A 16388-nucleotide genomic window follows, 5' to 3' on the forward strand; every position below is an offset into this window, starting at 1 on the left:
AAGCAACTTATATACCAATAAATAAATTACAGTGCATTTGTACCTTGGTATATTATGCAGCGTTTTAAAAAATGACACGCTCAATGTCTAAGAAGAAAGCAAAAGCATAATATGATCTAACTTACATTGAAAAAGTAGAGACATACATATGTGCATAGAAAACAGTTTGAAGGAAACTCACTAAACTGTTAATAGTGGTTACCTCTGAAAAACAGGTGGGAGAGAGGGAAGAGCATGATGATGAATTCATTTTTTAAAAATCTGTGCACTTTGCATTTTAATTTACAATAAACATGCACTATTAGACATTATTTGTGTAATTAATAAAAATAAGCTCACAGGAAATGAAAACATGGGGAGATTTATTTCGTTAGTTGTTTACTTTTTAGCTACATAATTATATTATGGGTCCATCTGTGTTGTTTTTTGTTGAACATAAGGCTAGAAGGTTCATGCATTTTTTTATCCCACTTATCCTCCAATACCACTCCAGAGGACTTTGATTAAATAAAATTTTATTGTCTAACTAACAAACCTTGTCCAGAGGCAAACTTATTTTAAGACATTGTTTCTCGGGCCACAGTGATAAAAACTTAAAATACAGCAATAAATAAATAGGAAAGCCATAATCAATCTCACATACTGTAATTTTTCTTATTGTTATTCATTGTTTTCTTTTTTAGCTCTAGTCCCTCGAAATACTAAAAATAGCCAAAGATATGCACCTAACACCTAGCATGTTGCTTGGCATATACTTGGAATTAAATAAATGTAAGGACTGAATTAATATAGCACATAGGTAGAGACCTAATGAGATGTTAGATGGAATACTTGTGAAATTGGCTGTCCAGAGAAAATCACAATGACAAAATAATTCACTTAAATGTAATTAGAAGTCTATTAGTCTTTGAATAAATCAGGGATGTGAGAGTAGACTACAAGAATGATAGATGTAGAAATGAAAAAGTATTAGGTTTTTCAGTCTATGTTCACTCTTCTGGGCAACTGAAATACTGAGCCCATATCTTATTTACGATAATTAATTAAGCAAGCCAATATGTATTGAATAGCTACTCTGTACTAAGACCTTTCCCTTGAGCTCCAGATTGTACATGTTGATTGCCTCTGTGATGTCTTCATTTGGATGTCTCTCAGGCAATTCACAATATGTTCAAAACAGAACTCTTGATTTGCCAACCGCATAACAGTTTTCCCAGCTTTCCCCATTGCAGTAAGTGTATCACCACTCATTCAGGGCAACACCGTCATCTCTTGGCTAGACTACAATAGGCTTTTACCTGGTCTCTTTGCTTACCCCTTGCCTTTCTCTAAGTCACTCTCCACACAATGCCAGAACGTTTTAAAAATAGAAACATACCCCACTTCAAAATAAATGCCCAGTGCCAAGCACAATGCTCGGCACATAACAAAGGCTTTATAGTTGTTGAATGAATGAGTTAGTGATTGAATGGTGAACCAACTAGACATTTTTTCTGCCTTCATGGAGCTTAAATGCTGGAAATCTGTCTTTTCCCATTAATTACTTCTGTGTATATCTGTATATCTATCTATCTGTCTATCTATGAAGCAATGAATATAGTTAATCCTCAAACAACATGAATTTGAACTGTGTGAGTCCACTAATTTGTGGATTTTCTTCCACCTCTGCCACACCCGAGAAAGCAACAGCAACCTCTCCTCTAACTCCTTCTTTTCAGCCTATTCAATGTGAAGATAATGAATAGTAAATATATTTTCTCTTCCTTATGATTTCGTTAATAACATTTTCTTTTCTCTAGCTTACTTTATTGTAAGAATGCAATATCCGATACAAATAACATACAAAATATTTGTCAATCAACTGTTTATTTTACTGGTAAGGCTTCTTCTGTTCAACAGTAGGCTATTAGTAGGTAAGTTTTAGAGGAGTCAAAAGTTACATGCTGATTTTTGGCAGCATGGAGGACCAGTGCCCCTAACTTTTACATTGTTCAAGGGTCAACTGTGTACCCATTACTATTCCAGTAAACACTTCTAGGATTCCCAGGCAACATTTGAGATTACCTTATAAACAAATGAGATACAAATAAAGTGCTCTCCTGAGCTTGGTCATTTCCTTAGAATTTGCTAAATTTGAAGTTTTAATTTCTGATTACTTAATACTTTTGAGTGATGGCTCTAGATGCGGAAGAAAGGAACAGGAATAAACCTCCTGCTCCCCACCCTTAACCATGCTCGTGTACATATAAGATCATGGCATATGCAAATAAAGACTGTTTTACTTGTTCTTTTCTGATTGGGATGCCTTTTCTTTCTTTTTCTTGTCTAATTACTCTGGCTAGGACTTCCAGTACTATGTTGAATACATGCAGTGAAAATAGGCATCCTTGCTTTGTTCCTGATCTTAAAGAAAAAAACTTCAGCTTTTCATCTTTAAGAAAAAGGAATATGATGTTAGCTGTGGGCTTTTCATATTTGGGCTTTATTATGTTGAGGTAGTTTCCTTCTATTCCTAGTTTGTTGAGAGTTTCTCATGAGAGTATATTGAATTCTGTAAAATGCTTTTTTCCTGTATCTATTGTGATGATTGTGTGATTTTTTTTTTTTTTTTTTTTTTTTTTTTGAGACAGAGTCTCGCTCTGTTGCCTAGGCTGGAGTGCAATGGTGTGATCCTAGCTCACTGTAACTTTGAACTCCTGGGCTCAAGTGATTCTCTTGTCTCAGTCTCTTGAGTAACTAGAATTATAGGCATGTTTCAACATGCCCAAATACATTTTCTTTTTCTTTGAGATAGGGTCTTGCTCTGTCACCCAGGCTGCAGTGCAGTGGTGCAATCACAGCTCACTGCAGCCTTGATCTTCCAGGCTCAAGCTATCCTCCTGCTTCAGCCTCTTGAGTTAGCTGGGACTGCAGGCATGTACCAACACATCCAGCTAATTAAACAAATGTGTTTTTTTTTTTTTTTTTTTTTTTTTTTTTTGTAGAGATAGGGTCTTGACAAGTTGCTCAGGCTGGTCTCAAACTCCTGGCCTCAATTGGTACCCCAACTTTAGCCTCCAAAAGCACTAGGATTATACGCACGAGCCTCTACACCTGGCCATTGATTTCTTCTTTGACCCACTGATTGTTCAAGAATGTGTTGTGTAGTTTCAACATCTGTATACATTTTTAAGTTTTTCCTTCTACTATTAATTTCTAGTTTTATTTCACTGTGGTTGGAAAAGATATTTGGTATGATTTCGATCTTCTTAAACTTGATAAGACTTGTTTTATGCATTAACACATGATCTATCCCAGAAAATGTTCCGTGTTTGCTGGAGAAGAATGTATATTCTGCACTATTGGGTGAAATAGTCTTTATATGTCTCTCAGGTCTATTTGGTTTACTGTGTTGTTCAAGTCTACTATTTCCTTATTGATTTTCTGTCTGGAGGTTCTCTTCATTATTGAAAGTGGGTTATTGAAGTCCCCTACTATTATTATATCACTGTCTATTTCTCCCTTCTGTTATGTCAATGATTGCTTACATATTTAGGTGCTCTGATGTTTGGTGTATATATTATTATAATTATTGTATCTTCTGGGTAAATTGACCCTTTTATCATTTTATAATGACTTCTTTGTCACTTGTGTGAGTTTTTGACCTAAAGTCTATTTTGTCTCATACAACTATAGCCATCCCGGCCATTTTTTGAATACCATTTACATAAAATATCTTTTCCCATACCTTCATTTTCGGCCTTTGTGTCCTTAAATCTGAAGTGAGTCTTTTGTAGACAGCATATAGTTGGGTCGTTTTCTTCCATTCATTCAGCAACTGTATGTATACCTTTTGATTGGAGGCTTTAATCCATTTATATTTAATAATTATTGATAGGGGAGGACAATTTTGCCATTTTGAGAGTTGCTTTTTGTCTGTCTTTTAGTTGCATTGCCCCTCTTCTCCTAGTTTGCTGTCTTCATTTTTTAAATATTATTTGATTCATTTTTTTCTTTTGTGCGTCTTTGACAGCTATTATATTTGCACTTACTATGAGGCTTACATAAAACATCTTACAGTAATAACAGCCTATTTTGGCTGATAATAACTTCACTTCAATTACATTCAAAAAGTTTTCACTTTTAGTCCCCATACACTTTTCTAAATAGTCTTTTTTTTTTTTTTTTTTTTTTTGAGATGGACTTTCACTCTTGTTGCCCAGGCTGGAGTGCAATGGCATGATCTTGGCTCACTGCAACCTCCGCCTCCTGGGTTCAAGTGATTCTCCTGCATCAGCCTCCTGAGTAGCTGGGATTACAGGCGCATACCACGATGCCTGGCTAATTTTGTATTTTTAGTAGAGACAGGGTTTCTACATGTTGGTCAGGCTGGTCTTGAACTCCCAATCTCAGGTGACCCGCCCACCTAGGCCTCCCAAAGTGCTGGGATTACAGGCGAGAGCCACCTCGCCCAGCCATCCCCATACACTTTTCTTTTTGGTTGGTTTGTTTTTGTTTTGTTCACTGTTTTGTTGTTGTTTTCATTTTAGAGATGGGATCTTGTTGTCTTGCCCAGAATGGAGTGCAGTGGTGTGATTAGCTCATTGTAACCTCAAACACCAAGGTTCAAGTGATCCTCCCTCCTCAGCCTCCTGAGTAGATATGACTATAGGCATGCATCACCACACCACACATCTTTACAACAATTTTTAATAAAGAAGTGGTCTCACTATGTTTCTCAGGCTGGTCTTGAACTACTAGCTTCAAGCAATTCCCTGACTCAGCCTCTTAAAGTGCTGGGATTACAGATATGAGCCACCACATCCAGCCCCCATTTTGTTATTGACATCACAATTTACATATTTTTGTATTGTATATTAATTAACATATTTAAATGTTATTTTTAATACTTGAGTCTTTTAACTTTTATATTAACATTATTTAAATACCACTGCTTTCATATTATAGTATTCTGTATTTGCCTGTATAAATTTACTAATTAGTTTTTGGATATAGTATTTTTGATTGATAGTCTATTTCTTCTTTCAGCACTTTGAATATATTATCCCATTTCTGTGAGGTTTCTGATGTAAAAACTGTTATAATCTTATAATGGTTTCTTTCTACATGGTAAGTCACTTTTCTCTTGCCACTTTCAAAATTCTCTTTTGTGTTTAACTTTTGACAATTTGATTATAATGTGTCTCAGTGTTGAAGTCTTTCAGTTCATCTAATTCAAGGTCTGTTAGGATTCTTGGATCTGGATATCCATTTTCTTTCCCAAATTTGAGAAGTTTTTGCCCTTGTTTATTTGAATAAGCTTTCTGACCCTTTCTTTATCCTTTGCTTCTACAACTCCCATATTACAAATATTGGTCAGCTTAAGAGCATCCTATATGTCCCTTAAACTTTCATCACTCTTTCTTCTTTTTTCCCCTCTAATCAGATAATTTCAAATGGTCTGTCTTTGGGTTTGCTGATTTTTCTGCTTGATCTAGTCTGCTGTTGAACACTTCTACTGAAATTTTTAGTTCAGTTATTATATTCTACAGCTCCAAGACTATTGTTTGGTTCTTTTAAAAATTTCTCTCTGTTGAAATTACAATTTCATTTATGTATTATTGTCCTGAGCTCATTGAGCATTTTTATGATGGTTATTTTGAATTCTCTGTCAGGTAATTCAAATATTACTATTTCATAAGGATCCATTTTGGAGCTCTGTCTTACTTCTTTGTTGGACTATGTTTCTCTGTTACTTCTTATTCTTTACTCTTTATGTTGGTATCTGTGCAATAGAAAAAATAACTATCTCTCTTAGTCTTCAAGACTAGCCTCATACAGAAGAAGACCCTCAGCAATCAGCCTGGTCAGAGATTCTCGGGGGCTCTTCAAACCTTCATATAGTCCCAGCTGCCTTTTGGTTTTAAGCATCTCTCAGGCATCTAGAATATCATGGGTCTTGTCAGTAATTTGAGACAGGTTAGACAGAAGCCCAGTCCCTTGGACATGCCCCAGAAGAGTTAGAAAGTTGGATGAATGGTCCAGTTGTTTCCACCCCAAAGTGAGAAGCTGGGATATGGGATTTATTTTCCTGCTTGCTTTGCATTGAGCCTTTTGGAAAAACTATGGTAAGTGTTTTCATGCTAGTCCAAGATACCATCTTTGTTCTCAAACCATGCCCTCCTAATATCATCACTCTACACCTCTGTCTTGACTTCTCATCACTGAAACCTATAGTGGCAAATGAATAGTAAAAAGGGATGGAAAAAGAAGCTAGAAAAATAACTTAGTAGATATATGCAAGAAATTTTACCATCAAATGGAAAAAGAAAGTTTAACAATACAGTAAAACAAGAGGACTATCTTTTTTTTTTTTTTTTTTTTTTTTTTGCCACAACAGAGGCAAGGAACAGCAGACAGTGTTCCAAATTTATTTTTTACTGTAATTTTTAGGCAAATTATTCACTACTAATTTTCAATCCAAGTTTGGAATTTAAAGAGGTTTGTGGAACTTCTACACAACTTTCTCTTTTTCATGAAGCTCTCATAGTCTCGCTCTTTTTTTTTTTTTTTTTTTCTTTTTGAGACAGAGTCTCCTCTGTCGCCCAGGCTGGAGTGCAGTGGCATGATCTCGGCTCACTACAAGCTCTGCCTACTGGGTTCACGCCATTCTCCTGCTTCAGCCTCCTGAGCAGGCTCCAGCCACCATGCCCGACTAATTTTTTTGTATTTTTTTAGTAGAGAGGGGTTTCACCTTGTTAGCCAGGATGGTCTCGATCTCCTGACCTTGTGATCCACCTGCCTTGGCCTCCCAAAGTGTTGGGATTACAGGCGTGAGCCACCGCACCTGGCCCAACAATTCTCAAAAAGAAAAAAGAAAACTGGATCAGTAGAGTGATTAGAAACTTCTTGTCATTATCTGATGCATCCATGATAGACATAGAGGCAAATGAAAATACTTTGATTTTGCTTGTTTCACTTTCCACATCTTCATCCATGTGGTTATCATAGTTCTGGCTCTGATTAAGTTTGGCATACTTCTGGTAAGTATGCATAGATTATGTTTAAATTATAAAGTGTATTTTAATAATCCACATTGCCAATGACTAAGTGAAGTTTGAAAATAGGATCATATTCAATATCAAAATGAATAATGATATAAACATAATTAGAAATAATTGGGTGAGGGGTGATATATCATGCAAAACAGTAGCCATGAAGATTAATATAGTTTCTCATGTTTAAATCCCTCAAGGAAATAAGACTAATATAAAAGAAGTGAAAGTGAAATTTTAAATCTCAACAATTAGTATTTGTTGTATTACTATTCAAGAAATTTTATTTTTTTCTGTACTTGCAAAGTATAGAATACTATAATAAAAAGAGATATGTACCATTCTGCTCATATCATAAGCACATTTGTATAAGAAAGCATACTTCCTGCAGAAACATCTCAATGGTTCTATTGAGATTGTGAGTGAAAGCATTAAGGAAATATTTTGAGACTTTTAAAAATATTTTCTACAAGATTTGATAATGCTAATTGCATATTTATACATTATTGCATCAACTGAATTTAGAAGTATACTTCACCTTTTTATAATTTTCCTTTTAATGATATAATGACACGGGTATATATATATATATCTTGATAAAGTCACTTGGAATATGAATTAATCTTTTAGCTTTAAGTATTAAACTGCACAAGTATTGGGAAACTGCCTTCCAAATATGTGTAGCAGAGCTAGCCTACGAACAATCTAAAATGTGCAATGCACACCAACATGGCATATGTATACATATGTAACAAACCTGCACGTTGTGCACATGCACCCTAGAACTTAAAGTATAATAAAAAATAAAATAAAATAAAATGTGCAATACAGCCACTACATCTGTGAGTGCTGACCCAACACAACATTGTAGAAATTATCAGCTTTCTCCAGCTCATTTAGAGAAACAAAAATAAAAACAACATTAATACGCTAAAGACTAAAAAAGTTTTCTATAAAGTGCAAACTTTTGGTGAAATTTTTCTAAAACGGTCAAGTGGATATTGACTTTGCTTTGAATACTCGTCATGACCCCAAAAATGTTTAGATGGAAATGCAGTGGGTGGAATTTTGCGTCAGCTTAAGAATCAGGCACAAGGAGTTCCCATCCCTTGCCTTTTGAACATACTTCTGGCATCTTTCTGAACTTGTTTTTGTTAACACAAAGATTACAACTCCAATTCAATTTACTGTAGAGCATTTTAGAATCATCAAATAATTAGTTCATTGACTTGGTTCTACCAAGTTCTATGTAAAGCTGACATTATTATGTACTCAGTTTATAGCCCTCCAACAGCCACGGGCTGAAATGTGTCCCGCTCCTACCCCAAATTTATATATTGAAGCCCTGACTAACCCCCAGTGCCTCAAAATGTGACTATATTTGGAGACAGGGTCTTTAAAGAGATAATTAAGTTAAAATGAGGTTGCTAGGATGGGCTCTAATCCAATATAACTGGTGTTCTTATAAAAAGAAAAAATTTGGACATAGACATAGACATACATAGAAGGAAGGCCATATAAAGGCATGGGGGAAGACAGCCATCTGCAAGCTCAGGAGAGACGTCTCAGAAGAAACCAACACTGCTGACACCCTGATCTTGGACTTCTGGCCTCCAGGACTGTGAGAAAATATATTTTGGTTCTTCGTTTAAGCCACCGAATGTGTGTTACTGTGTTATAGCAGCCCCAGCAAACTAATACACCAACTCAGAAATATTTTCAGAAGGCCTCCTCTGATACATAAACACATGAGTATTTTATCCTTCATTTTATCACAAGTCTGTAGATGATCACTCCAACATAAGACACCTTAGCCTTTCTTAGAAAGAAATTTATATATAGTTGACCCTTGAACAATACAGGTTTGAACTGTATGGGTTCAAATCCACTTATATGTGAATTTTCTTCTGCCTCTGCCACTCCTGGGACAGCAAGACCAACTCCTCCTCCTCCCTTTTCTCCTCCTCAGCCTACTCAACATGAAAATAATGAGGATGAAGACCTTTATAAAGATCTACTTCCACTTAAATATATTTATCTTTCTATGATTTTGAAAACATTTTCTTTTTTCTAGCTTTATTATAACCATGTATAATACATATGACATATAACATGTGTGTTAGCCATTTATGTTCATTGGTAAGGCTTCCAGTCAACAGCAGGCTATTAATAAAGTTTTGGGGAATAAAAGTTACATGCAAATTTTCAACTATGCAGGGGGCCAGCACCCCAATCCCTGCATTGTTCGAGAATCAACGGGGTGTGTGTGTGTGTGTGTGTATGTGTGTGTACAAATACTTCCTGACTTATGATGGATTGACTTACCATTTTTTTAATTTTATGATGGTGCAAAAGTGATATGTGTTTAGTAGGAAATAATACTTCGAAGTTTGAATTTTGATCATTTCCCAGGCTAGCAATACATGGTATCTTGTGAAGTTGGGCAGCAGCAGTGAGCCACAGCTCCCAGTCAGCCATGTAATCACAAGAGTAAATGACCAATAGTGTACTCCACAGTGTATTATATTTAATAACTTAAATGATATATTCAACACTTTATTATAAAGTAGGCTTTGTGTTTGATGATTTTGTCCAAGTGTAGGCGAATGTACGTGTTCTGAGCACATTTAAGGTAGGCTAGATTAAGTTAGAATGTTTGGTAGGTTAGGTACACTGTATGCATTTTCTACCTAACAATATTTTCAACTTACGTTGGGTTTATCAAGATGTAACCCCGTTGTAAACTGAGAAGGATCTCTCTCTATATATGTAAAGATAACAAAATACCCTAATGAGAAATAAGACAACGGTATTCCAAAACAGAAGCAATAATTATAGTAAAGAAGGATCTTTTTTAAAGCCTTCAAAATTTAGCAATGAATCATAGCATATGAAGAAGATAATAATGATGATACTACTTATAATATAGAAATCGTAATCAATTCTCTTCTAGAAAGAGAGTTACAATATTATCCCTATTTTTAAATGGTGACATAGGCTGCCCAGGTATATATGACTTAGGGATACTGATAATAATAACAATATTTTATAATAACAAAATAATAAGCATTTACTGAATGCTCACTATATGCCAGGTTCTATACTAAAGTCTTATATGGTTTATCACTTTTAATACTCACAACAGCTCCATGAATTAGGTAATCCTAAAAATCAAGTTCAGAGATGCTACTGATAACCAATAGATTCAGAGCGCTGCTACATACTAGATGAACTGGAGCTGTTGGGCTGTTATAAAATCAAGTTTTTAAAAAGGCAGCTTGAATCCTTGGCCATCACGATGTCTATGGATTGTGTAAACCTTACCTGACGGCATTTCTAGATTGAAGACATCCATAAGTTTTGACAATAGTTCTTGCAGTTCCTCTTCCTCCAACTCATCCTTTCTCTCCTTGATGTTACCTGCCTCTTTATTTTCCATGGCTGCCAGAGCAGGACTGCTCCTTTCAGCAGGAATCATTTTGGGGGTGTCCTGCTTCAGTCCCTCCTGACAACTGGGTAGGGTGCTAATGACTTTCCTCGACATCTTTTGCGTTTGGCTTTGTGCCCTGGTGCTGTGCAAAGTGGTCTCTGGTGATTCTGGATTTCGCAGAGCACGCTCTGCATTTGTGTGACTTCTGTCAACCTCATCAGGGTTAGGAAGAGGTTCCCATCTTGAAGCATCTTCAGTGGCATTCTTGATCTGCAAATAATCCCCTCCCTTTGGAATCTTTTCAGCTGAAGAATGGCCAACCTTGGTCCCCACACTTTGAAAGGAAGAAGATGAAGGACGGGGTGGCTGCAACCTTACCTGGGGAAACAAAACTTTATTTATGAAGAAATTAACATTTATCTTACTTTTTCATAAATGCGTTACATTCAACATTTCAACATTCCAACAGAACATTCGAATGCAAGACTTTTCTTTCTCCTTTGTAAATATATTATCATTACTATTAATTTTAATTTATTCTGCTAATTCTATGTCAACCTAAAACTCTCTACAAGAGTTGGAACAGCTCAGGTTCTAAAATAACAGAGGGAATATTTACAAGAAATTTAGGAAAATCCTGGGTTGTAAAAAGCCCAGGTTCTAAAAATACCAAAAGGAATTTCTGAAAACATAAGCATATGTTGAATTGACAGATACAAATTATTACAATAAAGCATTTTATAATAGTCTTTCTGGTAGGTGTGTTGTGAGGGGCTTCAGAGTAAGCCACAGGGAGAAATTCAGGGACGTGCTCCACTTGAAGCACAGTTCTCAATGTGTGGCCCGTAGACCCTAGGAGATCCCCAAGACCCTTCTAGGGTTTGTGATGTCAAAATTATGTTAATAAGGGTACTTAGATGTTATGTTTATTGTATTGACATGTGCACTGATGATGCAAAATCAGTAAGTAAAGCTGTTGGTGCTTTAGTGTGAATCAAGGCAGTGTCACCAAACAGTGCTAATAATCAAGGTATTCTTCACCCTCATACACTAGCAGTGGAAAAAAAAAAAAAAAGCCAGTTCTGCTTAAGAACGCCTTTGATGGAATAGAAAAATTCTTAGTTTTAAAAATACTAACACATATCTTTTAAATATTATGTGTGATGAAGTGGGAAGTGTGCATAAGACACTTCTGCTGTGTACTGAAATACAAAAGGATTGCCTCTTGTGTCAAAGAAAGACTGACAGACTATGGTTATTCAGACTTGGGTATTTGTCAAACAGTTTCTCAAAAATGAACAAAGCGAGAATGTCTCTGCAAGGAAAACAATTAACAGTATTTGCTGTCAGTTCTAACAATTAAGGCCGGGCACAGTGGCTCACGTCTGTAATCCCAGCACTTTGGGAGGTGGAGGTGGGAGGATTGCTTGAGGCCAGGAGTTGAAGACCAGTCTGGACAACATAGTGAGACCCCCTGTCTACAAAAATAAATAAATAAAAATTAGCTGGGTGTGCTGGCATGAGCCTGAGATCCTGGCTAGCCACAAGGTTGAGGTGGAAGGATTGCTTGAGCCCCAGGAGTTCGAGGCTGCAGTGAGCTACGATCCTGCCACTGCACTCCAGCCTGGATGACAGAGCAAGACCCTGTCTAAAATGAATATTTACATACATAATAAACAGGCTTTCAAACAAAAATTAGAATTTTGGAAAACTTGCATCCTACCACTATGAGCTTTATAGCTTTCCAATTCTTGCGCAATTTTTTAGTGAGATTGGTAGTGACGTTAATGAACGTGAATTGTTTAGATCCTGTATAATAAAATGGATGAGCATTAGGACATTCAGCATAGCTCAGCGAACCAATATTTTCCAAATGATCCGTGTATAATGTTACACAATCATGCAGGCTAGGAGACCCACTCAAAGACTGTGTAAGAACACTGGATTTTAATGAAACAGTGTGACATAAATATAGTTTTAGATTAAAGTCTCCTTTAAGAAGCTGTCATAAATGTCACCATGTCTTAGTGTAGTGTTGAAGAGAAGTAAGCCTCGGTATCTGAAAGGCTATTAATATAGTTCTCTCTTTTTCAACTGCAAATCTGGGTGAAGCCTGATTTCTTCAGACACTTCAACTGAAACCCATTGCAGCAGATTGATTGCTGAGGTGGTTACAAAATTTCAGCTGTCTTTTATTAAGCCAGCTAGTTAAAGAGATTTGTGGAAAATATAAAGCAGTGCCACTCTTCTAAGGTTTTTAGAAAAACATATTGTTTCAAAATTTTATCTGTATATTTAATGGGTTTATCATTTTTATGTTTTCATTAGTGAATACATTTTAACTTCTCAGTTTTAATTTGCATTAATTTTATTACTTATTTAATTTATTTAACAACTCAGTTTTGATTTTCCGTAATTTTATTATGTATTTTATTATTAATTTAATTTTCACTAATTCATTTTCATTTTGTTTCTGTGGTTATATCTATGACAATCAATATCAATACAAACAGATATAACCACAGAACCAAAATCCTCTCCGGATTCTCAAATATTTCTAAGAATGTACAGGGATCCTGAGATCAAAAGGTTAAAAAACCGATGCTATAAAGAATCACTTTGCCCCAAAGTCTATTGTTTATAAATATTACAGATCCTGTTGTCTTTCAATGGCACTACCTTCATGGAGGGATAGAATATAGCCTGGATGAGGAAGTGGGAGGTCAGGGTACGGGGAGAAGAGGCTGATCAAAGTAAGGTGGGAAGCTCCTCCCTTGGCTGAAGGACTCAAGGTTAGACTTCAGGCGGTCCAGATGGCCAGTGTCTCTCACATTTTATACCTGTAGGTCCCGTCTTATCTGCTGGAGCTTGCTCCACAGACTATCCTGGTTGGTTTTGAGCTTGTAAATCTTTGTTTCAAATCGGCAACTTCTTTCTTCCTGGGAGGTGTATATAGCTTGCAACTTGTCTTTGTATTGGTTTAACTGTTTTTTAAGGAGCCTGAAAAGAGAACAGATTTGAGTGGTTTGGAAGGGCAAGAGGCCAGCACACTAATTAGAGTCCTGGTAAGATGTATTCCAGTCCTTTTTCCAGTGGAAAAAGATGCTGGAAAACCCTGTGTCTCAACTGTGTGGTTTTTGTTTGTTTGTTTGTTTGTTTGTTTGTTTTTTGAGGTAGAGCCCCACTCTGTCACCCAGGCTGGAGAATGCAGTGGCGCGATCTTGGTTCACTGCAACCTCTGCCTCTTGGGTTCAAGTAATTTTCCTGCCTCAGCCTCCTGAGTAGCTGGGATTACAGGCACCTGCCACCATGCCCGGCTATTGGGAAACCCTGTGCCTCAACTGTTATCTCACATTGATCAATATTGTTGACACTGTTTGTTCACCATGTGCAGCTGCCTTTGTGTGTATTATGGATATGATTCCACTAAGCATTCCACTGGCTTTAGAAGTATTTCAGAAAACTCACCAGGCATATTATAGATTCCTTTGACAGCTTGCCTCTACTGGCTACTTAAATAGGAATATTGACTTTATACATTATCCTTTTGTCTAGAAAGACTCCATTCAGAATGATAGTACACCTATCATGACTAAACACCCAACACTTCACCAGGAACACAGGGGAGGAAGAATATTGCAGTTCATGGATTATAGATCTGCTTTGGCTTCTCTTTTTGTCTAGTTGTTCATTGGTTTAAGAACGAACTAAGAAGCTGAGTGTGCTCACTCGTGTGTGTGTGTGTGTGTGTGTGTGTGTGTGTGTGTTATCTTAGTGCTTTAGGAGGCCAAGTTGGGGTATCCCTTGAGGCCAGGAAATTGAGACCAGCCTGGGCAACATAGCATAGCAAGACCTCATCTACACACACACACACACACACACAAAAAAAAAAAAATTAGCTGAGTGTGGTGGCACCTGTAGTCACAGCTACTTGGAAAGCTGAGGCAGGGGGATCACTTGAGCCCAGGAGTTAGAGGTTACAGTGAGCTATAATTGCACCACTGCTCTCCAGCCTGGCTGACAGAGTGAGACGCTGTCTCTAAAAAAATATGAACCAAGTCGTCAGGGTAATCAGGGCAATTCTTTAAAACAAAAGGCAGGCTATGCTGCTCTTCTGCTCAGAACCCACCAGGGGCTCCCTCTTCATTTAAAGTAAACAGAAGTCCTTACAGAGGTGGACAAGCCCCACAAAGATGGCACAGACGCCCCCTTCCCTCTCTGAACTCATCTCTTGCTTTCCGGCTTATTCACTCCCCTGTGGCCATATGGAGCTCCTGGCTCCTTTTTGAACACCCCAGGCCTGTTCCCCACTTAGAGTTGCTCTTCCACTCCCTCTGCCTGGACGCTCTTTCTTCTCCAGGTCATTGCTCAGTTCCCTTCCCCACCTTCTTCAAGTCTTTGCTCACAAGGCGCCTTTTCAGTGAGGCATTCTCTGACTGCCCTATTTGAATACACAAACGACAACCCCAGCCTCTCCTCCAGCATGGCCAAACTCTTCCCTTCTTTATTTGTCTCTGTAGCATTCTGCCATGTCTAATTACTACAAAGCCTGAAGAGTCCAGCCTTCAAACTTCTAGGCAGCCATACACTGTGACATACTACAGGCTTTACTTATTATTTTACTTATATATTACCTACTCTACTTCCTATTTAATTGCTTATTGTCTTTTTATTCTGGCAACTTTGCATATGTGTGTGTGTGTGTGTGTGTGTGTTGCCATGTCTTCTGCACCAGGCCTAAAATAGTTCCTGTCATATAGTAGGTTTACAACTAAAATTGTCTAAATAAAGTAGTTTTATCTGATCACTGCTGTTAGCATATTTGTGGAATTTGTGGAAATTGGCTGTCTGGTATGAAATGCAACATGTCTCAGTGTTAGAACCTGCAAAATTCCTAATTGCATAGAGCTTGGGGAGGTCTTAAAATTTAGTTTGGGCTCCCATGCAAAGCAGGCATCTCTGAAAGATAGCCCTCTAACTTCCAGACAGTCATACTCAGGTGAAACAGGAGTCTGACTCTAAAATCCTTGCTCGTAATTGGAGTTTCAGGTGTATCTTTATGTGGGTTTCTCAGAAAGGAGTCAGCCCAGGGGTTTTACACAGCCAGCAACAAAGAAACATTCTCAGACAGCCTGTCTAGATGGTGTTCTCTGGACCCAAAGTATTGTGCTTATTATGACCACTAATGATGTCAGGCTCTCTCTTTTCTTAATGTCCACCACCCGTGTCCACTTCCTCCTCTCTGGCCCATCCACCAGGCCTGGACAACTAGAAGACACGCATCCCTATCCTTCCACAATCCAGGTGGAAGAAGGTGGGACTCTGCCAGAAATCCAGTGCTTTTCTCCTTCTGCATCTTTTTAAAGAAGAGATGCTTACAGGTTGTTTCTAGTAAATACAATTCACATGGTGCCAGTATCTTCATCAACTGGGAGCCCAGGACTTTCCAGGCAATTATCTACTCACAACAAACAGTTCAGGTTATCTAAGAAATAATTCCTTTCAAACAATTTGAAATCTGCCTTTCTATACTTTTTACGTGTATTTCTGCTTTCTGGTGGGGGCTAAGCAGCTTGAATCTCCCATGTATTAACTGTTCAAATGGAACACAAATACTCCCTGGGCAAGCTAATCATGCCCAAAGCAGTGAAATGTTACTTACTTTGTCCGTTACTGATGTGGTTTGGCTGTGTCCCCACCCAAATTTCATCTTGAATTGTAATCCCCATAATCCCCACGTGTCAAGGGCAGGACCAGGTGAAGGTAATTAAATCATGGGCGCAGTCTCCCCCATGCTGTTCTCATGATAGTGAGTGAGTCTCACGAGATCTCATGGTTTTATAAGCATCTGGCATTTCCCCCGCTTGCACTCACTCTGTTCTGCCACCCTGTGAAGAAGTTGCTTGCTTCCCCTTTGCCTTCCA

General features: G+C 37.5%; 1 protein-coding gene across 1 annotated transcript in view; it reads right to left on the reverse strand.

Annotated features, from left to right (window-relative positions):
• DYTN (dystrotelin) overlaps nucleotides 1-16388 on the reverse strand; it is a 68289-nt gene that overhangs the window by 982 nt on the left and 50919 nt on the right. The window contains exons 10-11 of the mRNA XM_038001673.2: nucleotides 13305-13464; nucleotides 10359-10842 (exon numbers count right to left, since the gene is read on the reverse strand). Coding sequence (XP_037857601.2) covers nucleotides 10359-10842; nucleotides 13305-13464 — 644 coding nt within the window. The remainder of the gene's footprint in view (nucleotides 1-10358; nucleotides 10843-13304; nucleotides 13465-16388) is intronic.

Source organism: Chlorocebus sabaeus, chromosome 10, assembly GCF_047675955.1.
Source record: "Chlorocebus sabaeus isolate Y175 chromosome 10, mChlSab1.0.hap1, whole genome shotgun sequence".
Lineage (NCBI taxonomy): Eukaryota > Metazoa > Chordata > Mammalia > Primates > Cercopithecidae > Chlorocebus > Chlorocebus sabaeus.